Here is a 27577-nt window from a genome sequence, read left to right on the forward strand (position 1 = left end):
GCCAGGAAATAAACATCACCTTTATTGATACACCGCTCCGGAGCTGGGGAATGCACAGCGGGGAGGGCGGCTGGGTTGGGCTGGGCAAATCTATCGCCCATCCCTTAGTCCAAAAGGGGAAGCTACTAACATTCATCCTCCCCAAGCAAAGCAAACAAGTTCTGGGTCGGTAACTTTCCCTTCCTGGGAGGTGCCGGCTGGCTGGGCCCACTCTTGGGGGCCGAGAGGGGCTCCTCTTCCTCTTCGCCTTCTTCATCAGCATCCCGGTCTTTCTCTTCGTCCTCCTCCTCTCCCGAGCTGGAGATTTCGTCCTCCTCTTCTTCCTCTCCTTCGTTTTCCTCGGCAGAGCTGCCTTTCCCGTCTCGGAGGTGAACCTCCTGCAAAGCTGCCATCTCAACCGTCTCGGGGTGATGCTCCCACATGGCTGCAGAGAGAACAAAATGGAGGCGTGAGAAGCAAAGCGTCCACTGCTGGGGACAGTCTTAGGCCGTCTTCTGGCCTCAGCCACCACTTCTAGCAAAGCCTGTGCAGTGTATGCCTCCCAGCATACACAAAGGACAGCACAGCAGGAGGCTGATGGTGCAGATCAGCAGGAGGGTTGGACAGCTCCGGGCGATAACCGCTCAAGCGGGATAAGCCTAACAACTTAAGCTGCTGACAGCCCCAGGCATGGTCAGCCTGGCGGGAAGCCAGGATTTGAACCCATTGGTCACCTGCACTGGCGGGAAGCCAGGATTGGATGCAGGTACAAATAGACGCCAGGTACAAATAGACACCAGGTTCCCCTGTTTCCCCAGTTCGTTCTGTTCTGAATAAACTCATCGTTACCCCAGCTCTGTGTCCGTCTCTATGTGAAGCACGCGACCTTACAGCCTGATCAATTTTTTGAAGAGTCCAGAAGACTCTGCCATCTTCTGGACTCCTTACAGGAAGGAGTCTGTAAAAAGAGACACTTTCTGCTGCGGAAAAACGCTGAGCCGCAGTTACAATGTTTATGCTAATACGGTGCAGAAGTCATTGTGCATAATATGCTTCTAATATTCTCAGCAGGTAGGAAGATGTCAAAACAACATCTTTTGCCAAGCATTTAATTGTTCATTACTTCGACAGCTGATTCTAATTTTGGCTTCCATTGCACTAGTTTTACTCTTAGTTCCCTTTTGATCGCTGTGTGCCATCTTCAACGCTGGCATAGTCCAGAAGTTGAAGTACACGTAAAATAATACAGGTAGTCCTCGACATGCAACAGTTCATTTAATGACTGTTCAAAGTGACAACATTACTGAAAAAAGTGACTTACGACCATTTTTCACACAACTGTTGCCGCATCCCAGCGGTCACATGATCAAAATTCAGACACTTGGCAACTGACTCATATTTATGACCATTGCAGCGTACCGGGATGATGTGATCACCTTTTGCGACCTTCTGACAAGCAACGACAATGGGGAAACCAGATTCGCTTAACAACTGTGTTAGTAACGCTAACAGCTGCAGTGATTCACTTAACTGTGGCAACAAAGGTTGTAAAATGGGGCAAAATTCACTTTAACAACCGTCTCATTAAGCAACATACATTTTGGGCTCAATTTTGGTCATAAGTTGAGGATTACCTTGCATTTACCTTTTAAATGCAAATATAATAGTATAATATAAATAAAACAGGACAGGATGCCGGACTCCCTGAACATAAATTCCACTTTATGTTCACTTTCAATATTCATTTCTCAGAATTCGCTAGCATGGCTCAAATCATGGCCACCCGTACATAAGGATCAACATTCAGAAAACAGAGATGGAGGAATTCCATGAAGACATTCCCATTGCTTGCACATGGATCTCCTTCACTCTTGGCAGCTAAGCATCATGCTGCTCACATCTTTAACGGACGTGAAATAGGACTTGATGCCTGTACGGGTAGTCCTCAACTTACAACCATTCATGGTGAATGTGTGTCGTTTGGGCGTAGGACCGACACCAAACAACACCAGTTTGACTCATTGGCCAAGCGACCACCTGCCACGCTTGCGAGTTTATCGAAGCCGGGCGCTCCAACAAGCAATCCCATCAACAGACACGTCGACCTACAAGCAGCCTACGAACCCCTCAGGATCCAAATCAATTGCATAGCCAACCGGAGACGGCACCGACCCTCCACCAACTCATGCAAGCCCCCCTCCCCCCCCCGCCCACCAGCAGTTCACCTCCCAATGACCCTGGCCTGACGGAATGTCCCCATCACAAGCCTCTCACTGATGACTCACACCTGACCCATCACAAGACCCTCACTTGACACACCCACCCCTGAAGCCCTCACAAACAGAAGAACACTGATGCTGACATCCCTTAAACTCTGCTGAAGATGTTACCTAGCCAGGTAAGAAACCAACCCACAAGCTCGGAGAACGAGCTTGGTGGAGCAGTGGGCTAATGCCTCCTTAAGTAACACCAGCTGCCTGCAATTAGTGCAGGTTCGCATCCCACCAGGCTCAAGGTTGACTCAGCCTTCCATCCTTCCGAGGTAGGTAAAATGGAATTAAAATAAAATAAAAATAAAAAATAAACGGACTTTCTTCACCATTTACAACCGTTCGTTTCACGACTACTGAAAGGCACTGAAAAAATACGGCTTACGGCCATTTTTCAGTTATGACCATTGCAGCAACCCCGTGGTCACCTGATCCAAATTCAGGTGCTTGGCGACTGGCATGTCTTTACGACAACTGCATTTTCCCAGGGTCATGTGATCCCCTTTTGCAACCTCATCGGCCGGCTTTCAACAAGCAAAGTTAATGCGGGAAGCCAGATTTGTTTTAAGAGCCTCGTGATTCACTTAACAACTGTTGGGGGGGAGGAGGCAAAAAAAATGGACCAAAATTCACTCAACAACTGCTTTGCTTAGCAATGGTTATTCTGGGCTCAACTGTGCCCGTAAGTCAAGGACTACTGGTATTGAGAAAAGCACGTGGGAATTTATCAGGATATGGTCATCCTTTCCAGCAATTACGTGTGATTCCTGGCCAGCTAGGCGTGAGTCCTTCATAACGCCTGCCTATTTCCCTCAACCACTTTTCTCCAGCCTGGAAACTTGCGAAATGTGCTGGATTCATGGAGAACCACAGAGGTCCCATCTATCTGAAGACCAGCAGGCTAGAGATTGAATAGAATAGAGTTGGAAGGGATCTTGGAGGTCTTCTAGTCCAGCCCCCTGCTCAAGGAGGAGAACCTATACCAGTGATGGCGAACCTTTTAGAGACCGAGTGCCCAAACTGCAACCCAAAACCCACTTATGTATCGTCGGGTGCCGGGTGGGCGTGGCCCATTGGGTGGGCGTGGCTGCGGTGGTAACGGCAGACTGCGTGGGACTAAAAAGTTCAATCAATCAATTCCAACTTGGCAAGATCTTTTTTCCCGCGAGAAGTTGAAATTGATTGATTGATTGAACTTTTTTTTGTTGCACACGGCGGCGGAGGCCTAAAGCAAAAAGGTTTTATAAAACCCAGCTGAAATCCTAGGACTGGGGCGACGGCGCGCGTCCCCACAGAGAGGGCTCTGCGTGCCACCTGTGGCACCCGTGTCATGGGTTCGCCACCACGGACCTATACCATCTCAGAGAAGTGACCTTCCAGTCTCTTCTTGAAAACCTCCAGTGATGGAGCGCACCACCGTTTCTGGAGGCAAGCTGTTCTGCTGCCAAGATTCCCCACTTCCCTGTGGAAGTGGTGGAGAAACTGCTACAGGGGCTTCTGGTCAGAGACCTTTGTGTGACGTGTAGCCTGGAGGCCGCATACAGACACAGAGCCGCCCGTCAACTGCGAGGCGTAGAAGACTGTTAGCTGCTCGGTAAACATCGTTCCGGGCTCCTTTGGCTGTCTTGTAACCTCGTTTCTCAGCCCAGGCTGAAAAGAGAGAGAAGAGGAGGTAGCAGGTTAAGAGCCACATTGAACATCCGACTCAGCTGGAGACGTTGCTTCAGCACTCTTACCTTCACATACATCCCAGGCACACCAAGGGGGTTCGGCCTTGCCGTGTTCGGCGTCAGGATGCCGTAGCTTGAGCAAGGCCTGCACCGGAATCCGGCTAGCCAGGTACCCCACAGAAGTATAGGGCTCCTGGATTTGGGAAATAGGGTAGATACCAGCCAATATCTGAAAATTAAACAAAACAAAACAAAAGGATTTGTTGCTTGCCAGGGGTTGCTATTGGTAGGCTAAAAAAAAAAACTGGAGGAAAGGAGGGAGGTGGGTTTTTGGTGGGGGTTTTTTTTGACAAAAGACACAAATCTAGCTCCAAACATCGTCTCCTGCAGCCCAAGACACATCTCTCAGCAACACTGAGTCATCTCGTATTATTTCCAACTACCGCCCCTGAATTGCATAACAGAAGCTCAGAAACAAAAGTCTCTCCTTCAGTCTGATTTTTCATTGTTTTAGCAGATGCTCCAATACAGGAGATTTGGGCTTGCGGTACTCTCATCAAAGGGCATCTGGTTGTCTCATCTTCTGCAGCCAGGAAACATTCCCTGCCCTGCGGCAGTGCAGCCTGGTGGGCAGAGAATTGATTTTTAACAAGCGAAGGGACGTTCTTCTGTAATCATCATGGAACATGATGTTTTTCTATTATAATTTCCCTGCATACCCCCTAGTAGTCTGTCTCAATAAGAAATATACTGAAGTAGCCTTACATAAGCCTTCCTGAGCTGAAAGAGATGCTGGTGGTTGCACAAGCCTTGGTACTTGAGACCTTCCATCTGTCTTTTAAGCTTTTCCCAGTTGATTCACACACATATGTTCATCAGTCAGATCCAGAGGCACCAGCAACGTAAGTGGGCTTTTTCAGATTCAAAGCCCGCTCGTTTATTTTTCCTTGGCCCACAGTCAAGGAGTCAGAAAAGCACAGAGTCACTCTCTTTCTTAGCCTAATTCATCTCACAGGATTGTTGTGGGGAAAATAGGAGAAGATGCACTGGATATGTTCACCACCTTAAGCTATTTGTAAAAATAATAAAGGCAAGGTACAAATAAATAATAATAATAATTGCCTTCAATTGCAATTTTCATCACAGCACTACACTAGTATAGGAAACAAACAGATTTTTCCAGTTAGCAGAGTAGGGCTAACTGGAAAGATGCTTCGAAGAAAGATGCTTCAAAGCTCACAAAAACGTCAGCAAAGCGACTGTCTGCAATTCTTTGAAATATTGAAGATAGAGGGAAGCCCAAGGAAAGACATGGTGACTTTACAGAGTTGCAGGTAATGATACGATTGTACCTCTGCAAATGTCAAAGCATCTTCCGGTTGAGCTCCGGATGGCGCCCGACCTTCGCTCCTTCCGGCGCGATCTAAAGACCTACCTGTTCGAACAAGCCGGCCTGGCCTGATGGGTGATGGGTTTGGGTTTTATTGCTTTTTATGTATTTTAACTTATTGTTATAGTTCGTGGGCATCTTGTTTAATCTCTTTTAATTTTTGTATTCTTGTCTTTTAACATGTATTGCCCTGTTCACCGCCCTGAGTCCTTCGGGAGAAGGGCGGTATACAAATAAAATAATAATAATAATAATAATAATAATAATAATAATAATAATAATAATAATAATAATAATATCATCATCTTTTCGGAATTAAATCTAACCTTTCCACAGCCAGATCGGAGATACACTGCGTTAACAATACTCCCTACCAGAAGAGGCTGAGTGATCGAAGAATAGATGAACTCACAGTTATAATGCCTGCATGTGAATAAGCCCTAGAGAAATCACTTAAAATTCTCACTATCTTGCATTTTGCACCATGAGTTGGAAGAAAAGTCAGTTCAAGGTGAGGTTGGAGAAATTCTTTTTCTGGAGACTTAGAAAGGTCCTACTGCAGAGACCCAGAATAATAGTCCAGCTATTTACAGTATAAGAAAACTTTCTATGTTTAGTCCTTTATGCAGCTAGCCACAATCTTTTGCACATGTATTCCCACAGCACTGGAGTTTGACATCACAGTTTACATTTATATTCAATTACATCCCAAGGGCTATTCATGCTGGACAGGAAACCTTTACCGACTTTTTCCCTTTTCCAAGTCTTACCTGCTGTTTCCTGTCAACAACAGACGGGAAGATGAGCCCTGGACAATCACACAACTTGACCGTGGGTGTAAGGAAGTAGGTCTGGAAATACTTAGTATGACCGGGAGTGCGGGAGACGCTCACCACTTTGCGGCCCACCAGTCCATTGATAAGGGAGGACTTGCCCACGTTGGGAAAGCCTGTAGGGAGGTGGAAAGGGAAGGGCAAAATCAAAATGGCTCTTCTCATTATCTCCGTAGGGATGCGGTGGCTCAGTGGGTTAAGACGCTGAGCTTGTCGATCAGATGGTCGGCAGTTTGGCGGGTCGAATCCCGAGTGCCGCGTAACACAGTGAGCGCCTGTTACTTGTCCCAGCTTCTGCCAACCTAGCAGTTCGAAAGCACGTAAAAATGCAAGTAGAAAAATAGGGACCGCTACGGTGGGAAGGTAACAGCGTTCCGTGTGCCTTTGGCGTCTAGTCATGCCGGCCACATGACCACGGAGATGTCCTCGGACAAGCGCTGGCTCTTTGACCTTGAAATGGAGATGAGCACCGGCCCCTAGAGTCGGAAATGACTAGCACGCATGTGCGGGGGAACCTTTACCTTTACCTTACATTATCTCCACCATTAATCAAAGCTGTTGCCATGAATGGTTTGCTTGGGGGACCCTCCAGTTTTTCCATGAAACCAAACACTGGGACAGGTAGTCTATCTCAACTACCTTTCTTATTTATTATAACAAACTGATATAGCAGGAATCAGCTTCCTTCTTTTTTTCAGTCTGCATGGGGCAACTTCCATCTATACCAATTAAGCCCCGGGGTCTCCAAATTTGGCGATGTTAAGACTTGTGGACTTCAACTCCCAGAATTCCTCAACCAGCCTTGCCTTAAAGTTGCCAAGTTCAGAGACTCCTGAACTAAACTATCGCCAAGTTATTTTTTTCATCCATTCAAAACCTTAGCCAAGAACCGAGGTGAAACTACAGTGGCTATATTTAGCACCTCTAATCAGCAAGTTATAATGATGTACTGCATTCCAGATTTTTAGCTGTTATTAAAGAAAATTTGGATTTAATGGGCTGTTCTGGGGGAAGAAGTGCCCATTCGTCCCAAATGTCCATTAAATACGAGACTATGAAATTCAAATCAATCTGCATAATGGTGTCATGACACAAATTATGCAAAATAGCAAAGTGTGTCATTCTGCTTGATTTGCGTCTGAAAGCCATGACATAAATCAATGTCATTTGCATCATGATATCATACTGCAAATTATGCAAAATGGTGCAAATAAGAAATTTAGCGTTTTTCTTTTATTTCCTGAACATCTTGCCTGGACTACTTTAAGTGCAATGAACATGGCTATTACAGTATTCTAGAGGTGGGGGAATGTCCAGACAGAAGTTATGTCCGTCATTACTAAATAGGAGTCCATTAAATTGAGGTTTTGCTACACTCGTTTGATCTCACCTTTCCTTGTGAAGGGCTTAGGGTGGAAATCGTCATAATCATTCTATGAAATTAATTAGGTCAAAGAGAAAAAGCTGGCTGCAACTTTCAGCCAAGAGATCCATGAACAAGGGAGAACCTGAACCCAAATCCCACCAAGAGGAACCCAACACTTTAGCTAGTTCCTTAGACTGCCATCCGAAATTTGTTTACTTTAAAATAAGTCCTGTAAATTCAGTAGGCATTAGAGCAGGGGTCTTCAAACTTGGCCCTTTTATGACTTGTGGACTTCAACTCCCAGAATTCCTCAGCCAGGCATGCTGGCTGAGGAATTCTGGGAGTTGAAGTCCACAAGTCATAAAAGGGCCAAGTTTGAAGACCCCTGCATTAGAGGGACTGTAGTTCTCAACATACAACTGGTCATTCAATGGCCATTTGAAGTTACAGCAGACTTTATAAAAAAACTACTTATGACCCATCCTCAAGTTGTAATGGCAACCACCCCCACCCCCACCCCCGCATCATGTGATCATGTTGTGGGTACTTGGCAACCGACTTGCACTGACAACCGGTTGCCATGTTCTGCACCCACATGACCATGACTTGCAATGTTTTCTGGCAACAAAATGCAAAAACATCCATTGGATATGCTGGGTTTGTTTGATGACCAGATGGCTCACTTAACAACCATGCGATTCAGTTAACAACCATGCTACCTTGCTTTCTGACTATCATAAAAATAATCATACATTCAAGCCCGGTCATGTGGTGATTCAACTTACAGCCACAACAACATACAACTGAAATTCTGGGGCTCCATTTTGGCCCTAAGTAGAGGACTACCTCTGCTTCCAAATACATATGTACAGGATTGCCCTGTCAGTAATACACAGCTAGCTTTGTGTTTTGTGTGCAGGTCTGGACCTGACTTAGTCCATGTCCTTCTTCAGCACCTGGGTAGTAATTTCACCAAGCCTTGAAGTAGTCCTGGAAATACTCTGCTCTCTCCAGGACATTATCCTGCTGGGTAGCTTTGAAGGCTAACTCACCTATGCAGCCGACTGTCAAGATTCCATCTTTGTAGAGTTCCTGGGAGACTCCACCAACCTCCATAGCTACATCTGTCTGATGCTCCACCAGCACGGTTGTACTTCGGTCATCTTCCTCCTCTTCCTCAGAGTCATCCAGCGGCAGGCCAGCACCAGCAGCATCCCGCTCAATCTTCTCCTTCCAGCTACTCAAGTCCACTGTCAAAAAGAAAGGGGAAGTTACAATAATAGCAGAAATGACCAGCCACTTAAGTGTAGTGGAGGTGAAAGTGCTGGATTAAAAACCAGGAGACAGTGAGTTCCAGTCCTGCCGTAGGCATGAAGCCAGCTGGTTGGCCATTGTCCTTGTCTGTCACCCCAAACCACCTCATAGGAGACCTGCTATGTGCAGTGCCTTGAATTGTGCAAAAAGTGTGAGAAGGCGAGAGATAAATCTAGACATAAATAAACAAATGAGAGCCAGTTTGGTCTAGTAGTTAAGGTGCTGGCCTAGAAACCAGGAGACTGGGATTTCTAGTGTTACCTTAGGTGTGAAAGCCAGCTGGGCCAGTCGCTCCCTCTCTCAGCCCAACTCACCTCACAAAGCTGTTGTTGTGGGGAAAATAGAAGGAGGAAGGAGTATTAGGTATGTTCACTGCCTCAAGTTGTTTATAAAAATTATAAACGGGTTAAAAAAATAAAATTAAAATGTGCAATTTGTTGCCCAATGTATGTGTCAAATTAAATGAAAGAAATTGGAATGCATGCTTGTATTTGTTTCTTTCTTTGTTATGTGACCTTGTTGAAACCCTTTTACTCCAAATTTACTGACAAACTGGAGAACATTTCTGAATATATACAGTAAGCTAAGCCAGAGCTTATTCTTTAGTCAACTGAATCAAAGTGGCTGGGTTTCAAGGCAAAGAAAATAGCTTTTTTGCACCAACTTCTGGTACTTTTGCTTGCTAGCCCCAAAGTGAACCACAATGGCTCTGATTTTTAGGAGCAATTACATCCCATGTCAAAACACATCCAGCCAAAATGTAAGAGCAGTCACACCTTTGCCAGCGGTGATTGCCTCGCAGGCGCTCAGGAGCTGATTGGGGCCCATAGCTGTGCTCCACCCCTTCCGACGCTTCCGACGTTTCTTAAACACTGCAAGGAGAGAAAAAAGGCAGAAGATTCCAGGTCGAGATTTGAAGCCAAAAGTTGGATAATATCCATGACACATGAGGTAGTGAATAGGGGAAGAATCAAGGCCACAAACCACTCAGAGTTCCTGGGAGTTGGGTAGCATATAAATGTAATAAATTATTATTGATAAGAATGATCTTGATATTGTTTACATTGTTGACTGCCCAGTTCTTTTCAATACTGGCCAGAATATAAGAGGTCCAAAATATCTCAATAAATCCTGTTGCTTGTCCTCACATCAATGTTAACCTATTGACATTGTTTCCTCGAAAGTAAGGCCTACAGCAATAAGCGCTAGATTGATTTTTGGGGGTGGGCCTAATGTAAGCCCTATCCCCAAAATAAGCCCTAGTTTTGGGGCAAGGCACACACCTAAAAATCAAGCTAGAGTGGGGGTGGGGTGTGTGGAGCTGTCCCACATGCTCTGCACCCACTTACCTTGCAGCCAGGCCTCTCCTTGCTGGCCCACTTCTAATTCTGAGGCCTCTTCTGCAGCCAGGCTTGCATTTCTCAGTGACAGAATTTTCCGGAAGGCCTGTGCAGCCAAGAACCAAGCTATGGATTCAATCCATAGGTTGGTTCTGCAAGACCTCAGCAGCCGAACACTAAGCTATGGATTGACTGCAAAATGCAGGCCCGAATGTAGCTGCAGAACTTTGGCCCCAGAAGAAGTGGACCAGCTGGGTGTGGCTGTCGGTGCGGAGGTAAGGTAAGGCCTTCTTCGAAAATAAGACCTGGTGCCTCTTTTGGAGGCAAAACAAAGACCGTGTCTTATTTTTGGGGAAACAGAGTAGTACTTCCATGACACTGGCTGGTCAAGAGGAGAAATATTGGTAGCGCTTAAACTTATGTACCACTTCACAGTGCTTTACAGCCTTCTCTAAGTGGTTTACAGAGTCAGCATACTGTCCCCAACAATCTGGGTCCTCATTTTATCAACCTCGGAAGGATGGGAGACTGAGTCAACCTTGAGCCGGTCAGGATCGAACTCCTGGCAGTGAGCAGGGAGTCAGCCTGCAATGCTGCATTCTAACCACTGCACCACCACAGAACCTAAGAAATCTCAGAATGTAGTTAAAGGAATATTCCAGAGGAAGTTGAAGGCAAACCACTTCCATATATAAATATAAATATAATTGAGCCTGGAATTATGGTCATAAGTCACGGCAATTGTAAAAGGAGTCACCATGTGACTGTGTCTAATTTTATGACCTTTTTTGAGGCAGTTAAGCAAATACGGTAGTTGAGCAAACCTGCTGCGCTTAATGGGTGCTTTTTGCAACAGGAAATGCTAATTTCTGACAAAAAACTCCCAAATTGCAGTAACACGAGCATGGAATGCTGCACACAGCCCTAGATGCAAGCCAACTGCCAAGTGACCAAAATGCAATCATGTGACTGTGGGGGGGGGGCGGAGGGGAATGGCGGTTGGAGCTTTGAAATTGGGGCATAAGTAGCTCTAGGGAGGTCTGTTGTAACTAACAGCAGTCTCTAAGCAATCAGTCATAAGTTCAGGACTATGTGCATTTTTGCAAAGAAGGCGTCCTGAACATTGCACTTCAACTCGAGGGAGTTCATTGTTTTTAGAGACCAAAGTAACAAACACCTCAAATTTGGCCAAGGGATGAGGACTTTTTCTACATACTTTCCCCTACAATCTTTTTCTTATAAGAAAAAAAGAGATGAAAACAAACCAATTGATAATTCTGCTATTTCTCTCATAGCATACGGTGCTATGCTAAGCCTATGATAGCTCAACCAACACAGAACTACATTGAAACGTGAACATCCAGTGATAGACATGAAAGTTTATGAATATATTTCACAAAATACCCGCACTGGGATCTTGGTCTTGCTGTGGGTAAGAAGTGAAACAGATCACGTGGATCTCAGGGAACCGGCTCTTGAAATAATGCTTCCAGGCCACCACCAGGGCTGGTGGGGCTAAATCAATCTTGTTCAGTACTAAGATGAGGTTTTTCTTCATCTGCTTGGTGACAAACTCATAGAGAGCTGGAGAGAAGCTGATGACCTGAACGAGAAAGGTTTGAGAAAAAGAATATATATATATATATATAATGGGGAAATTTAGAAAAATAAAACATCGTCCTGATTTTAATTTTCTGGGCCAGGCATGTCAAACTTGCGACGTCACATGACGTGTTGCGACATATCGCGACTTTTTCCCCACTGCCAGAAATGGGGTGGGCACGGTTTCAGCATGACACATGCGGCCCATGGGCTGGCAGTTTGACATGCCTGTTCTAGGCATTGTGGAAAATTAGAATCCCATATGTTAACATGAACACAAATGTGGCTCGTTAGCTGTAGTTAGTAATTTAAACCTACACGTCTCTAGAACAGTGCCTGGAAACAGTGATTTCCTTTTTCCTTTTTTTATTTTTACAAATAACTCAAGGCAGTGAAATATCCAACATGCCTTCCTTCTTCTGTTTCCCCACAACAACCCTGTGAGGTGGGCTGGGCTGAAAGAGAGTGATTGCCTCAAGATCACCAGCTGGCTTTCGTGGCAAAGATGGGACTTGAACACATGGCCCCCCACCTTCTAACCTGGTGCCTTAACCAATAGACCAAACTGGCTCTCATCATTGACCATTTGTCTTCTTGAGTCTGACTGATGTTGCAATCCAACAACATTTCTAAACTTCTCTGGTTTTAATTTCAATTAGACAACCCATAACGCATTGGGTTATTAGGTCATCCTTTTACAAATATTCTCTTACCGGATTCTTCAATGCCTTCAATAGTGGCAGAACTTCTAAAGTATTAGGAAAGTTCTTTAAAATTCAGGGAGATTTGTATTCAAGGCAGAGATGTACCTACCTTGAAAATAGCTCTTGTTCAACTGTATAGCACAGCCAAACATCAGGAGCTGACTGTAGGAAATATTTTATGACATTTTACTTTATGATCGTTCTTAATGTCATAAAACGTTTTATAAAATTTGCTACATTTCAAGTTATGGTCCCAGATTTTGGATGCGTTCTGTAAGTCAGCCCATTTGAGATATCTTGGTTGAAAAGGTTTTGCTCTATGATGCAGCATTTTGCCCAGTTAAAGATTACAGACACGAGAGCTTTAGCAGTATATAGATAAATGTTATGCCAGAGGGCTGTTTTCTGCTATTAGGTGTCCCTAATACTGTCTACTGTCTCTTTGTCAATAAAGCCTTCTTCATTCCATCATTTAAAAGAGAAAGAACTCGGCCGATTGGGGCAGGATGAATGTCCAAGCATCTCCAGATCTTTAAAGCCTGGATGAATAAATAGCATGTGAATTAACAACTACAGAAGTAAATAGAAAGGCAAATAGAATGCCAACATCTGATTCTTCCATGCCACTCTATAACTCCTGCCGAGCAAAAAACTGCAACAGTCATCAATAGGATTCTCACCGGGTGCCGAATGTCTGTAATAAGCAACACAATGTCTGACATCTCCAATACACGCCATAGCTGCCTCCATGTCTAGAAAAGAAATCAGAACATTAAAAAAAAAGTCTTCTATAGAATTTATCTTTCCCTAATGAGCCAGTCACATCACCCCTGATCAGACTTTGTGTTACTAACAGAAGAGAATATTTGTAACTCAGGTTTGAACTGTGGGGTCCTTGGTGCTCTCTGAGCTTGGTTGTTTTCTTGAAGACGTTTCTGTTGTGATTCAGCGTCAGCCTGGGGTTCCGGCAGCTGGGTCAGATGATTCTGAAGAGGAGGAGGAGGAGGGGTTTGGAGAGCCTTTGGTGTCAGAGGGAGGTTCTAATGCACTGCAGGACTCTCAGCCTGGCCCCTCCCATCTTGTTCCTCCTCAGACTCAGCCGTGGGATTGGAAGAAGACAATCCACAGCTGGCTCTGTTCAGGGACGCTAGGAGCAGGAGGCAATCTAGCAGAGCAGAACAGAGGAAGGCAATGAGGCAACTTGGGAGAAGGCGATGAGAAGCCACGCCTTGAGACTGCTGATAAAAGGGGAAGGTGTGGGAGGTGCTGGTTGCTGAAGGCAACCATTTGAAGATCTTCTGCTAGAGTCCTGGTCTGTTATTCTTGTTATGGTAATTCTTGTTTGAACTTTTGGTTTAACTCTTGAACTTTTCATTTAACTTTTGTTTGAACCCTTTGTAAATAAACTTGGTTGGGTGTTTTCCATCCTATTGATTATAAAAAGGGGTTGTCCCTGACATTCAAACAGTTAATGAACTATCAACTCAGGCAAACAATCCAGTTGTAAACAACAGCCTAATCAAAGGACCAACAACAACATTCCCACCAACACTGACAGCCACTAGTATATAAACAGGAAGCAAACCTCTCACCTGCCCCCACTTCTAGCACTGATGATATTACCTAGTCATGTAATGAAACATCTGCAAAAAAGCAACTAAGTTCAGAGAGTACCAAGGATCCCACAGATTTTGTGGCCCTTTCAACTTTTCTTCTTGGGGCCATATAATTAATATTACCCAATCAATCCTAGTCCTCAAAGTGTACAGGTTGTTTTTTTTTTAAGCATCTACAAATACAAGAACAGATATTCCCCAAACCCATGCCCCTCCTCCAAAGGCATGCGCTATCAGGATTGATGGACAGCCTTTGACAACTGTAAATTAAGGGAACTGAATCTAGGGCACATGGTTTGTGAAGATGTACACGGTTATCTTTTTAAGGGGCAGAATCAGCACAGGCATACCAAAAATTTGGCATGTGTGCCCTGTCATGTATGCATTTTACTAGCATTTTGTTAATGTGTCATAACACTGTGTTCATCTATGGGGGGAAAAGCCAAAATCCGAATATCCAAGGGTCACGCAAAGACCATGAGATTTTCCCATTATCTGGTGCACAATATACTATAGCTTCTGGTAGAGAAACTGAAAAATATACCCTGGACATAGAAAAAAGGTGAATTAATTTTAGTGACAGGAGCAAATACTTATGTATTTATTTCTACATTGCTATCCCAATACTCCCCCCCATAGTGAGAGGTGCAGCAAATAGTGTTGGTATAAATTAAACGTAGTTACATTTTCTCTCCTATTCCATTCTCTCCTGTCTTTAATTCCTGGTTATCGCTTCCCTCTGTTTCTGTGCTTTGGGGATCACTGCTTTCCCAAAAAGCATGCATACAGTTAGCTAAATAAAACAGTTAAATTATGTATCCTACACATAAGAAAACATTATACAGCTTTCTCACAGCTCAGATTCAAAGCTCTCCCAAAAGAGAAAAGCGGACAACATTTTTCAACCCAGAGAGGGCTCTGTGTCCTGCCAAGGAGCCTCTTAGGTTTTGCCATGGTACCATGTCATTACTGGCAGGTGGATAGCTGAAATACAAGTAGTCCTTGACTTAAGACCGCTCACTTAGCAACCATTCAAAATTACAATCGACCTCCTGCACCGCCAAAAAGATATTTACAACTCAGATTTGAAATTCCTATGGCTGACTCATATCCCCCTACCCCCCACCTAATTCCACGATGACATTTTAGGCACTGAGTAACTGGCTGCATTTAGGACTGTTTGAAGCATCCCACAGTCACGTAATCATAATTTACCATGATTGTTTGCCCGAACCCAGCATATATTTCCAGTTTCTAGCAAAAAAAAAAAAAAAAGATCCCATTGTGCCCAATGGGTTCCCTTAATGACCATGGCATTCTCTTAATTGAGGCATTCAGATAATAACTGCAACATTCACTTAACGACCACCATGTTCACTCTCAAAACTTTTGCAAAAAAAAAAATGTCAGAAAATTGGGCGGGTCACATGGGTGCCTCAACTTACGACTGTTACGATGTGCCACAGAAATTCCAGGGTCCATTATACTCAATGAGACTACATTAAGCAGCTTCTAGTCAGTCACGCCTTGCATTCTGAGGTTTAAATATAGAGAGGCCTTACATCTTTCTTCCCCAAATGAGAAAGCTGGTGTCATGGTTCCGACAGATGAAACTCTTCAAAGAACTTCGAGGCATTGTTTACCTTAAAGAATCTTTATTCGAGTGGCATAGCACCGGGACGTACATAAGCGAAACCAAAATCTGAATTCCCCTCCCCTTAGCATATAGTATCAAGCACAATTCCCTCCTCTAATTAACAGTCACAAATCACATGGGAGCCCCGGTGTTGTTTAAAGGAAAAAAAATATCTGCTGCGAGCAAGCTCCACATGGTGTCAGGAAAGGCATGCGGCCTTAAACGCTCAGCTCAAGTTGCCACAACTCCAGAAGCCTGGACCGCTACCGACGAGATGAGGGCCCAGGCAGTCACGGGGACAACCAATCCCCAGACCGGTGTGGATAGGTGTGCATAGCGATCACCCAGTCTGGGCCCTCTGCAGCAATGGGGAATATGGCACTCTCCTTAGCCAGGTGGGTTTGTAAGTCCTTCACGAGTGGGGGAGGGGGTATTTATTTTCATTCTGGGGGCTTCAAAGGGGATGCCTGGGGGTGATGAGAGCTTAGGTCTTTCAAGGCTTACCTCCAGATTGTGCTCAAAGTAACTCAACTGGTTGGGCTGGAATGTACTATAGATATTCTCTAGATATTCCCGGAAACATTTCTCCTCTTGGGCCAACAACTGATCCTTGTTCATTTGGTAATTCCAAGGGGGACGTTTAGGAAAATCAAGTACTATCGGGAAAAAGAAAGACACAAGGAGCGTCAGGAAAACTTGCCAGCCTCATGAAGGAAGTGAGAATCAAGTCCTAAGAGGTTACAAATATTCTGAATGGATAAATGTACACAACCTCCACTTACACGCCTTCTTCTCTAAGACTGCCTCTGAAAATCAGGCAATGCAAGCCAAGTTAGAGAAGGATGAGGCGTGCCTTGATAGCAGTTATGTGATTATTACAGTAATGACATTAAATTAGTTTTGGGAGTTCTGGGCAAGAAGAGACCTTAACACAAGAAGGGGGATATAAGTGGTCCTCGACTTACAATTATTCATTTAGTGACTGTTTGAAGTTAAAAGGGCACTGAAAAAATTGATTTATGACCGTTTTCCACACTTAGAACTGTTGCAGCATCCTCATGGTCACTTGATCAAAATTCGGACGCTTGGCAACTGGCTGGTATTTATGATGGTTGCAGTGTCCCAGGGTCACGTGTTCAACTTTTGCAATCTTCAGACAAGCAAAGTCAATGGGGAAGCCAGATTCACTTTCCAACTTAACTACTGCAGTGATTCACTTAACAGCTGTGGCAAGAAAGGTCATAAAATGGGGCAAAACTCACTTAACAACTTTCTCGCTTAGCAACAGAAATTTGAGGCTCAGTCGCAGTTGTAAGTCAAGGACTACCTGTATGAAGAATGGGAAATGATACAAGACTTTAACTAGCCAGCAGCGTGCAGCAGCCGCCAAAAAAGCTAATAAAGTCTTTGGTTGTATAAGCAGAGGCATAGAATCAAAATCACGCGAAGTATTAGTACCGATTTATAAAGCCTTAGTAAAGCCACAGCTGGAATACTGCATCCAGTTTTGGTCAACATATAACAAAAAAGATGTTGAGGCTCTGGGAAAAGTGCAGAGAAGAGCAATTAAGATGATTAAAAGCCTGGAGACTGAAGCATATGAAGAACGGTTGCAGGATTTGGGTTTGGCCAGTCTAGAGAAAAGAAGGACTAGGGGGGACATGATAGCAGCGCTCCAGTATTTGCGGGGCTACTACAAAGAAGAGGGGGGGTCAACTTATTTTCCAAAGCGCCAGAAGCCAAGTCAAGAAACAATGGAGGGAAACTAATCAAGGAGAGAAGCAACCTGGAATTACGGAGAAACTTCCTAACAGTGAGGACAATTGACCAGTCAAACAGCTTACCTTCAGACGTTGTGGGCGCTCCATCACTGGAGGTTTTTAAAAAGAGACTGGACAGCCACTTGTCTGAAATAGTATAGGGTCTCCTGCTTGAGAGGGGGCTGGACTAGAAGACCTCTAAGGTTCCTCCCAGCTCTATTCTGACTCTGAGATTCGGCTGAATCAGCACAACTGGGCAAAAACAGTGTCTTGTCTCCAAACCAGCCCTCCCCAACTTGCTGTCCTTCAGCTATCTTAGGACTAGAGCTCCATTTTTTTTTCCTGCCAGCAGGCCATTTGTTGGAAAAACCCAGGAAGAGATTTATGCCGCGTTTTTTAGAAACAAGACGGAGGAGCAGAATGTTCGTGTTGAATCTTCAGACTCGTTCATGCATTTCAGATAATTAAAAGCTCCTCGGCGCAAATAGATCTCCTGCCTGAAGCAAGACCTTCAGAGGCCCGGGAAAGGCGAGGGAAGCCCTTCAGATTCACTCACCCACCGAGAAGCTTTTTCTTGACCATCTTCACCTACCTGATCCGGTCTTGTAAACATCTTCTATGTCCACTTCTGTCTCGATTTCTGACACCGGTTCCAAGATTTTCTCCCGGGAAATCTTTTTCCTCCGCTCCACTTCCTCTCTGCTTTCCCGCTCGAAGTGCAGCCGGTATCTAACCAGTAGAGAAAATAGCAATGTGGGACTAGTGGAGGGGTTATTCTAAGGGTGCCCTAGAGGGAACTTCCATTATAACTCAGAACTAGATAACACTGCTTAGCTCATAATTACAAGGAGTTGCACAATCCCTTGGACATAATATTGGGCATGCTGATGCTTGAAGGAAGGACCACATTTGAACTGGACCTATAACACACCAATAACAATAAGAGGTTTGGCCTTATTATTTATGAATTTATTCTCTTGAAACTTGTCATTTCACCAGTGAAAGGTTAGACACAGGAGACACTGTTTCTAAATAGTACAAACACATACCATTTTAATAGCATGTTGCTTTCAGACCATAAACACAAAAATAAGATGGGTACTTCATGAGAACCTTAAGGGACACAATCATAAAAATACAATAAAGCTAAGCAAAATATTCCATAAAAAGGTAACAGCATCATGAAGTCTGATCATCACTTCAGAGATAAGTCTCAGCCAATATTTAGAAGCTGGAAATCAAAATGGTCTTTTCTGACACTGAACAACGGATGCCAGACCAGTTTCTATGGTCACAACCTCAGAAATCAAGCAAACAAGCCCCAGGGGTTTCATCTTCCCGTAACTAGGTGTCCTCCCTATATGTTGGAATGATGATTCCAGGAATTCCAACCAGCAGAACTAAGCCTGTGAAGATTTTCAAGCAGGTAGTCCTCATCAGTTGAAACTTAACATTAAGAAAACCAAGATCATGGAATCCGGCCCTCTCAATTCCTGGCAAATAGATGGGGAAGAAATGGAGGTAGTTGTTCTGTACCAGCCTGCTACCGGCCCTGCAGCAAAAGCAGGGACAACCCCTTTACAAACGGCAAGAGGCTGGAATAAAGCCTGCCAAATTTATTAACATAAAACAGAGCAAGACAAGACACCAACCATGAAACAGGAGCTATGAAACAGGAACTATCCAAGCGGTTGCCTTCAGCAAACCAGCCCTCCCACACATTCCCCTTAAATACAGTTCAGGGCGTGGCCTCTCTCTGCCTCCTTCCGAGGTGCCCCATTGCCTTCCTCTGTTTACTCCTGATTGACTGCCTCCTGCGTCGGGCGTCCTTGAACAGGGCCAGCTGTGGGTCATCTTCATCCACGCTGTCAGGCTCACACAGCTGGGTCTCCATCGTGACCAGGTGGGAGGGGCCCGGCTGAGGGCTCTGCGGAGCCTCAAGGCCATCATCAGCAAGCTCTTCAACACCCCCTTCCTCCTCCTCTGAGTCGTACGACCCAACTGCCGAACCCACAGGCTGACCCTGAATCACAACAGTAGTGACAGATTTTATTTTCCTGGGCTCCAAGATCACTGCAGATGGGGACTGTAGCCAAGAAATTAAAAGACGCTTGCTCCTAGGGAGGAAAGCCATGACAAATCTAGACAGCACACTAAAAAGCAGAGACATCACCCTGTCAACAAAAGTGCGTATAGTCAAGGCTATGGTCTTTCCAGTTGCAATGTATGGCAGTGAAAGTTGGACCATAAGAAAGGCTGAGCGCCAAAGAATTGAGGCCTTTGAACTCTGGTGCTGGAGAAGACTCCTGCGAGTCCCTTGGACTGCAAGACGATCAAACCGGTCAGTCCTAGAGGAGATCAACCCTGACTGCTCTTTAGAAGGCCAGATCCTGAAGCTAAAACTCAAATACTTTGGCCACCTAATGAGAAGGAAGGACTCACTGGAAAAGAGCCTCATGCTGGGAAAGATTGAGGGCAAGAGAAGGGGACGACAGAGAATGAGGTGGCTGGATGGAGTCACTGAAGCAGTAGGCATGAGCTTAAATGGACTCCAGAAGATGGTAGAGGATAGGAAGGCCTGGAGGAACATAGTCCATAGGGTCGCAATGGGTCGGACACGACTTCGCAGCTAACAACAACAAGTCCTCATCAGAGAACACAACGATTGGGCATATTCTGCTCCTCTCCAATTGCCTTATAGCTAACCCTCATGATGGAGAGTGGCAGGCTGGGGAAGGTGGCCTTAAAAGCTTGTTCAGTCATTAATCCTGGGTATTACCTGTTGGGATCATAGCCCCGTTCACCCGGCTTGCGGATCTGAGGCTGCTGGTTGAGCTTGCGGACCTGAAGAGAGAAAGACTCGCTATCTGATGTGTCCGTGTGCTCCTCATGTCGATCGTGGCTGCCACTCCGACTGTTTGAGCTTGACCTCACACCATCCTGAAAGCCTGGAAAGACAACAAAGGAAGTTAGTCTATCTCACATGCTTTCTTCAATAGTGACTACATTTGACATTATGGTCAACTACAGAACAGGGGCAGGCTATTTTGTACTCTTCAGATTTTCAAAGTCAACCAGTCTTTGTCAGCTCTGGTTTTGTGGAAGCTGCATAGCCTAGTAGTCCAAGGTTAGGCAACCTTGGCTCTTTTATGACTCGTGGACTTCAACTCCCAGAATTCCTGAGCCTGTATAAAATAAATTCCTGTATTTATTTTAAAAGCGTTTTAACTTGATTTTCCTCAAAAAGAAGAGTCAAAGACTGCTCACATTTAAAAATACTAATTACTATGGTGGAGTAAAAGTAAAAGAAAGCTGTTAAGTAACAAAGCTAAGACAAAATCAAGAGGAAAAAGTAAGTATGTGAAAAAGATTTCCAACAAAGTTGAAGACAGTTAGAACAAGCCAAGTTCCTTAGAAAGAAGCTAACGATGAAAAGCCGTTATGGCCATTAATGTAGTGGAATGTAGTCTGGATTCCCAGGAGGAAGCGATTGCATTCCAGAGGGCAAAGGGACAGCAAAGTTTAGATACTTTGGTTGTAAGAAAGCTCTTCCCCAGCAACTCCCAGAGTACATCTTTAGTGTTCCAAGTTCAGGTAGTCCTCAGCTTACAACCACAACCGAGACAGTTGTTATGTGAGTTTTGCCCCATTTTACAATCTTTCTTGCCACAACTGTTCAGTTTTTTAAAGTTAGTAACATGATTGCTAAGTGAATCTGGCTTCCCCATTAACTTTGCTTGTCAGGAACACTGCAACCATCATAAATATGAACTAGTTGCCAAGCACCTGGATTTTGATCATGTATCCACGAGGATGCTGCAATGGTTGTAAGTGTGAAAAACGGCCGTAATTTACTTTTTGCAGGACCACTGTAACTATGAATGGTCACTAAACAAATGGTTGTAAGTCAAGGAATGCTTGTAGTTCAGCAAGCATTTCTGTTGACAGGTAAGTAATGAGTCACCTTACAGGAAGAGGGACGGCATAAAAATGTAATTAAATAAATAAAACAATAAAAAGAAGCAGCTCAAAAGCAACTATGTGTTTTTCTTGGTTCTTGGGGCCTTACAGTCAACAAAAGGGGATAACTTGCAGGATTATTTATTTATTTATTATTTATTTATTTATTAATTTTATTTGTATACCGCCCTTCTCCCGAAGGACTCAGGGCGGTGAACAGGGCAGTACATGTTAAAAGACAAAATACAAAAATTAAAAGAGATTAAACAAAATGCCCACAACTCTTACAATAAGTTAAAACACATTAAAAAAGTAGGTTAAAACACATTAATAAAACCCAACCCCATCCCATCAGGCCAGGCCAGCTTGTTCAAAGAGGTAGGTTTTGAGATCGCGCCGGAAGGAGCGGAGATTGGGTGCCATCCGGAGCTCAACCGGAAGATGGTTCCATAAATCCGGCGCGCCCACACAGAACGCCCTCCCCCTCGGGGCCACCAGTCGGCATTCTTTGACCGGTGGCACCCTGGGGAGGCCCTCTCTGTGGGAGCGTACTGGGCGGAGGGAAGTTGACGCCGGCCGCAGGTGCTCCCCAAGGTATTCCGGACCCATGCCATGTAGGGCTTTGTAGGTCATTACCAACACCTTGAACCTCACCCGGAAGACAACTGGAAGCCAATTATAAATTCTTAAAAAAGTACTGATGGATACTTTGCTACATGGGGGGAGGGGGGAACTAGATGGTCCAAACAGGTCAGTTTTTACCCTTTCGAAGGAGAATAATAGAAGATGACATCCACATATTACAAACAACATTATGTAGTCTTGTCTTACTTACAGGTGAGAAGAACTATAGGAAGCCATCACATTCAACTCTCTTCCGGACTACCTGTTGGCTAAAATTTGCAAGGGAAGGCTAGAGCCGGTTTGGTGTAGTAGTCAAGGCACCAGGCAAGAAACTGACTGTGAGTTCTAATCCCACCTTAGGGACGAAGTCAGCTGGGTGACCTTGAGCCAATCACTGTGTCTTAGACTTAGAAAGGATGCCAGGGCAAACTACTGCCAAAATCTCGCCAAAAAACCCTGCAGGGACTAGTCTAGGCAGTTGCCAAGAGTCACAACTAATTTGAAGGCACCAACAAAAAAAGGATGGTAACAGTTCAATTAGAAGAGCCTTCAAGCATTAATCTGATATCTATAGATGGAAAGAAACTCCATATTGATGAAGACTATAGTATATAGAGGGACACGGTGGCTCAGTGGGTTAGGACGCTGAGCTTGTCGATCAGATGGTCAGCAGTTTGGCAGGTCGAATCCCGAGTGCCGCGTAACAGAGTGAGCACCTGTTACTCGTCCGAGCTTCTGCCAACCTAGCAGTTCGAAAGCACGTAAAAATGCAAGTAGAAAAATAGGGACCACTACGGTGGGAAGGTAACAGCGTTCCGTGCGCCTTTGGCGTCTAGTCACGCCGGCCACATGACCACGGAGACGTCCTCGGACAAGCGCTGGCTCTTTGGCTTTGAAACGGAGATGAGCACTGGCCCCTAGAGTTGGAAACGACTAGCACGCATGTGCGGGGAAACCTTTACCTTTCCCTATAGTATCTAGCTTGCAAATTTTCATATAGCCAGGAGATGGCAACAAAGAGTTGAAGTTTTTCTGTATCTCTTCTGCCCCTAGTGATTGTCTGCAGTTTTACAGCACTGATCTGATTCCTTCTGTTTAGATGGGCAAAGTAGGAGAAAGTCTCCTGATGGCAAAAAATCAGGAGGAGCTAGTAGCACCTTTTCCAACTAACAGATAATATATTTTTTATTAAAAGCCATAAGCTCTTGTGAGCTGGAACTTACTTTGACAGATGCACAGATGCATCTGATGAAAAGTTGCAGTTCATAAAAACATATACCTTTTATGGTAATAAATTTTCATACAGATGAGCAAGTAAGTTGTGATACCATGAAAAAGAAGTGCACTAAGAGAGAATGGAAATACTCTCAACACCTAGATTGCAAATGCAAAACTTGGCTGCAGGAACTACAATTATAGAGAAAGCAGTCAGCCAAGATTGCTTCTAAATAATAACTCAGCTCTTTCAGATCACTGGGTTTTTTTAAAAAAACAATTCAAACACTGCCATGTTCTCTTTTAATCAGGATGCCCATTTTGAGACATCAAGCAAACTCTGACAATCTTGATGTAAGCAGATCGACTCATCCAAGAAATGTAAACTCTTTTTCAGCAAAGACATGTAAAATAATAAATTCAGGTGTATGATAGGGATACTTCTTATGAGGAAAATGTGATAATAAAATCTCCTATAAGTTGTGTTCATCTCCTAGAGCAGGACTTTTTAAACCTGGTTCTTCTAAGAGACTTAAAAAAGAAAAGTTCATCATCATTAGAGTTTTTGCCTCCTTTTTTTCTTTTTTTGTAATCTTTTTTCAGGCTTCTGCAGCCTGAAATGTTTTTGAAAATCCTCGTCTTGGACATTTCAAGGACTAACCCATCATTTGGGAAGGGGGGTAATAATTTAGAAATGGTTACCTTGTTTTGTTTTTTGGGTGACTTCCCAGTCTAGCTTTCAGTTATGAGATTTCCTAGTGGCCTCCCCTCCTTGTGCAAGCTACACTTGACTTTGCTTAACTTTGTGGGCTTGACTAAAGCTAGTCTGGCACTATTCCCTGTAATACAGGACTATCAAAAGCTCCTAATCATGATGGCATTATATAAGGCCACGTTGAGCAATGTGTCCTTCTGAATCCTTCTAAATATATCTGTTAACTAGTTTTGGCTCTGAATTGTGGAAATACCCCTGCATCTTTACACCCCTCCCAAATTCCTCCGATTGCCTTCAATGCCCTTGTTAGCTACTGTGACCTAAAAAGCTGTTAAGCACTGGGGATGTAGCCATCTCTGGGTGGCTCTCAAACTAGAATGAATTACAGCCTACAGTTCCAGCTCTCTCAGAGGGCTGAAGATCTATGTGTATTCAAATGCCTTTTAGCCAAGATATCATGTTATTTTGGCAATGACTGGCTTCTCAATGGCTACTGTCTAGCCTTCACATGAACCTTGCTGGAAATAAGCAAATATTGCGTAGACCAGAAATGTCAAACTTGCAACGTCACGTGACGTGTCGTGACGCATCGCATCTTTTTTTCCATTGCCAGCAATGGGGTGGGCGCGGTTTCGGCATGACGCATCCGGCCCACAGGCAGGCAGTTTGACACCCCTGGCATAGACTGTTTTTCCTTTGAAAAATATTTGTGGTTTTATATTACCGGAATTGTCACTTTATACACTTTTATCTATTTTGATTTGCCCTGGAATGACACTGCTGTGAAAAGCTGCCCAAAAACCATGTTCTTGGCACCGTTTGAATTGAATGTGATGCACTTGCTAGACTCTGGTGTACTACAGAAAAGAGATTATTATGATCATCAGTTAAAGGACACACGCCTACTTTTCCTGTTTCTGTTATGTGTTTGGAAGCTGCCAGACAAAAGTTTTGCTCCCAGCCAGCTGCCCATTTAATTCCCTGCAGTGTTATTTCACTACTTTTAGCACATAATTCATAACCCTCCAAAAGCTTTTGTCATCCTACTCTCGATAGTGAAGGCTTAACTTTTTTCAAAGTGTTCTGCCCAGTAACCATTTACATTCCCCCACTCTTTCTCCTAATTGCAAAGGCATTAGTCTCCTTTGTAAAATGTCCTTGGTTTACTTTATCCAACTACATAAGAGGCTCCAGGCTTTCTCTTTTGCTCTCTCTTCCAAAGATGTTAAAGTTTATTTATTTTATTTTATTTTATTTATTTTATCACATTTATATACCGCCCTTTCCCGAAGGACTCAGGGCGGTTTACAGGGTGATTAAAAAACAGAGATACAAAAATTAAAAACAGATTAAAAAAAATTAACAAAAAGTTAACAAAATCTACCAGGCAGCCTGGATCACTCCTGCTATTATTAAATATACTGAGATCAGAAGTGATTGTATTATATTGTTATGAATGGTTAAGTGATTTTTTTTTATCGATGCCCCACACATGTCTGTCTGTAGTTAGAAAGTCCTGTCTCTGAAAAAAAATAGTTAACGCAATATCTGACTCAGGAATGAAAGCTTAGACCCACATATGCATCACCATCAAGCATCATAAGGAACAATATGGAATATGCTTGTGCAATTGGCCACCCACCATACTACACACAGAACACTTGTCATGCACGACAGGCCATGAACGACTCAACACACCTCTTGATTCTGTAAACCCATCTGCTTTCCTTCCTGCCACTTGGGAGATAGATCCCACTTAGCTTGGCGGGGAATTGCAACATACACATGCGTCACATGAAATCTAGAAACTGCAATCCTAAACAAAATTCCATGCAACAGACACATTGTCCAGCAAGATTCGGGCTTGCTGCCCACATAAAAATCCTAGATTTATGACAACCCATCCAGTACAAATGCCATTCTTATGATTGCTGTATTGTTCCATTACATTGTTATCTCATCCCATTTTCAAGGTACTTTGAGTACTTCTCTCGTCACCCATGCTATCAGACTCACAAAAACTCTATGAAATATGTCTACTTTCAAATGCTTGGCCCAAGGTTACTTGGGGGGGGGGTGTTTATGACTCCACTGACATATGGACACAAAAGGGACATTTCTAATACATTTTTTAATTACAGCACCATACCCGTTTTCTTTGATATTAATTCTCCTCTCTTCTAAAATTAAAAGCTTTATAGAGAGAGGTTGGGAGATATTTAATAAAAAATATAACTAGGAAGAAAATAAAATTAAACATGAAAAGTAGAATATAATGAATGTGTATGGTCTCCCATATATATTTTTTGGAGGTAAGTGCTGTTTCTTTTCCCATGTCTGAAATATATTTCTTCTCCTCAGTTTTGGGAAAGAAGTTGAATCTAACAATGAGATAAATAGTAGTTCTAACAAGCAGTTTAAGTGGGGGAGAGGAAAAAGAGAGTGATATAATACCCACTGCATTGCAGATATTAGGGCAAAGAAATCCAGCTTTAGAAAGAAACTGTTATCTTTCAAGTATGGCTCAGGAGGCAAAGAAAAAGTCATTCTGCAAAAATTTTGGAAGATGGCCTGGATTTTATTTTGACGGAGACTAAAAGAGGAAAGTTGGAAGCCAAGGGGACTGGCTGCTTCTTCTAAAATGCCCAAGAGGTGGATTCTCTGAATTTTGTCATGAAGAAGGGTTGTTAACTGCTTCAAGAAAAAGTTGACGTTTCTGTGCAATTGCACTGAACACGCTGCTGCTGCTTCCCTAGCAGTCACACCTTAGTTAAATTTGGGCCACCTTTCTTTTTTTTTGGGGGGGGGCACTTAGAAAATCAGCCTTAGCTTCAGATTTTTCCAGAAGACAAACAGAAGAGAAAACATCAAGTGCTTTCTAAATATTTTCGGGAAAGCTTTGTTGCCTACAAAGAATTTTCTCTCCATTTCACCCCAAAAGGAGGAAATGGAAAGGTCACATTTCTCTCCCCGCCCTCCACTAACCAATGCTTCAAGAAGAGCGCCCCATGGGCGCCTATGGATGACCATTTGATAAAGGGACAACCCCTTTCCAAAACGTTACGGGATATCCGAGGGGGAGGAAGCGATGGGGACGATCCAGGAGCAAAGGACACTCCTGCATATTCTTCTAAGGAGGAAGGGGAGCTAGGAAGATGATCCAGATGTTTCCTGGAGACAGAGAGAGGTGCCCCGCCCCCCCTCCCGATCCCCTCCTCACCCTGCCGCTTTCGCTCGCGTTTGTCCTGCAGCTGCTTCTTCTTCTGCTTAGCGCTGAACGGCCTCTTGCGGGGCATGTCCCGTCCCGGCTACCGTCCCCTCCTCTTTCCGCTCCTCCAACAGCACCGAACTAGCAGTCCCGGAGTGGGGAGGGGGGGAGAGGGGAGGAGCCAAAAGAAAATTACTCCTTCGGCGGGGAGAAAAAAGATCCAATCAGCTCGGAGGAAGGGAGTGGAAGCACAGGGGAAAGGGGCGGAGCCGGCTCGAACTAAAGAATGAGAGAGCGTGACGTGAAAGGCTGGAAAACAGCTCGCTTGGAGGACCGGGGTGGTGGTGATGATTGGGGCAAACCATTAAGGGCAAG

At 44.1% G+C, this 27577-nt stretch overlaps 1 protein-coding gene across 1 annotated transcript; it reads right to left on the reverse strand.

Annotated features, from left to right (window-relative positions):
- GNL1 (G protein nucleolar 1 (putative)) lies at nt 1-27348 on the reverse strand. Its single transcript, XM_083355157.1, has 12 exons — nt 27215-27348; nt 20260-20428; nt 18073-18209; nt 16225-16376; nt 13149-13220; nt 11567-11765; nt 9599-9694; nt 8561-8758; nt 6080-6258; nt 3986-4148; nt 3759-3899; nt 1-424 (listed from the first exon to the last, which is right to left on the reverse strand). Exons 1-12 carry the CDS (start codon nt 27288-27290, stop codon nt 126-128), a joined length of 1881 nt encoding a protein of 626 aa, XP_083211283.1. The 5' UTR covers nt 27291-27348; the 3' UTR covers nt 1-125.
- Nucleotides 27349-27577: the final 229 nt, after the last annotated feature.

Source organism: Vipera ursinii (assembly GCF_947247035.1).
Source record: "Vipera ursinii genome assembly, chromosome: 2".
Classification (NCBI taxonomy): Eukaryota; Metazoa; Chordata; class Lepidosauria; order Squamata; family Viperidae; genus Vipera; species Vipera ursinii.

Coding starts and splice junctions, on each gene's coding strand:
- GNL1 (XM_083355157.1), bottom strand. CDS start 27,290: ATGCCCCGCAAGAGGCCGTTCAGCGCTAAGCAGAAGAAGAAGCAGCTG. Junction 16,377..18,072: donor TGTTTACAAGACCGGATCAG/GTAGGTGAAGAT, acceptor TTTTCCCGATAG/TACTTGATTTTCCTAAACGT. Junction 4,149..6,079: donor TTGTTGACAGGAAACAGCAG/GTAAGACTTGGA, acceptor TTTAATTTTCAG/ATATTGGCTGGTATCTACCC.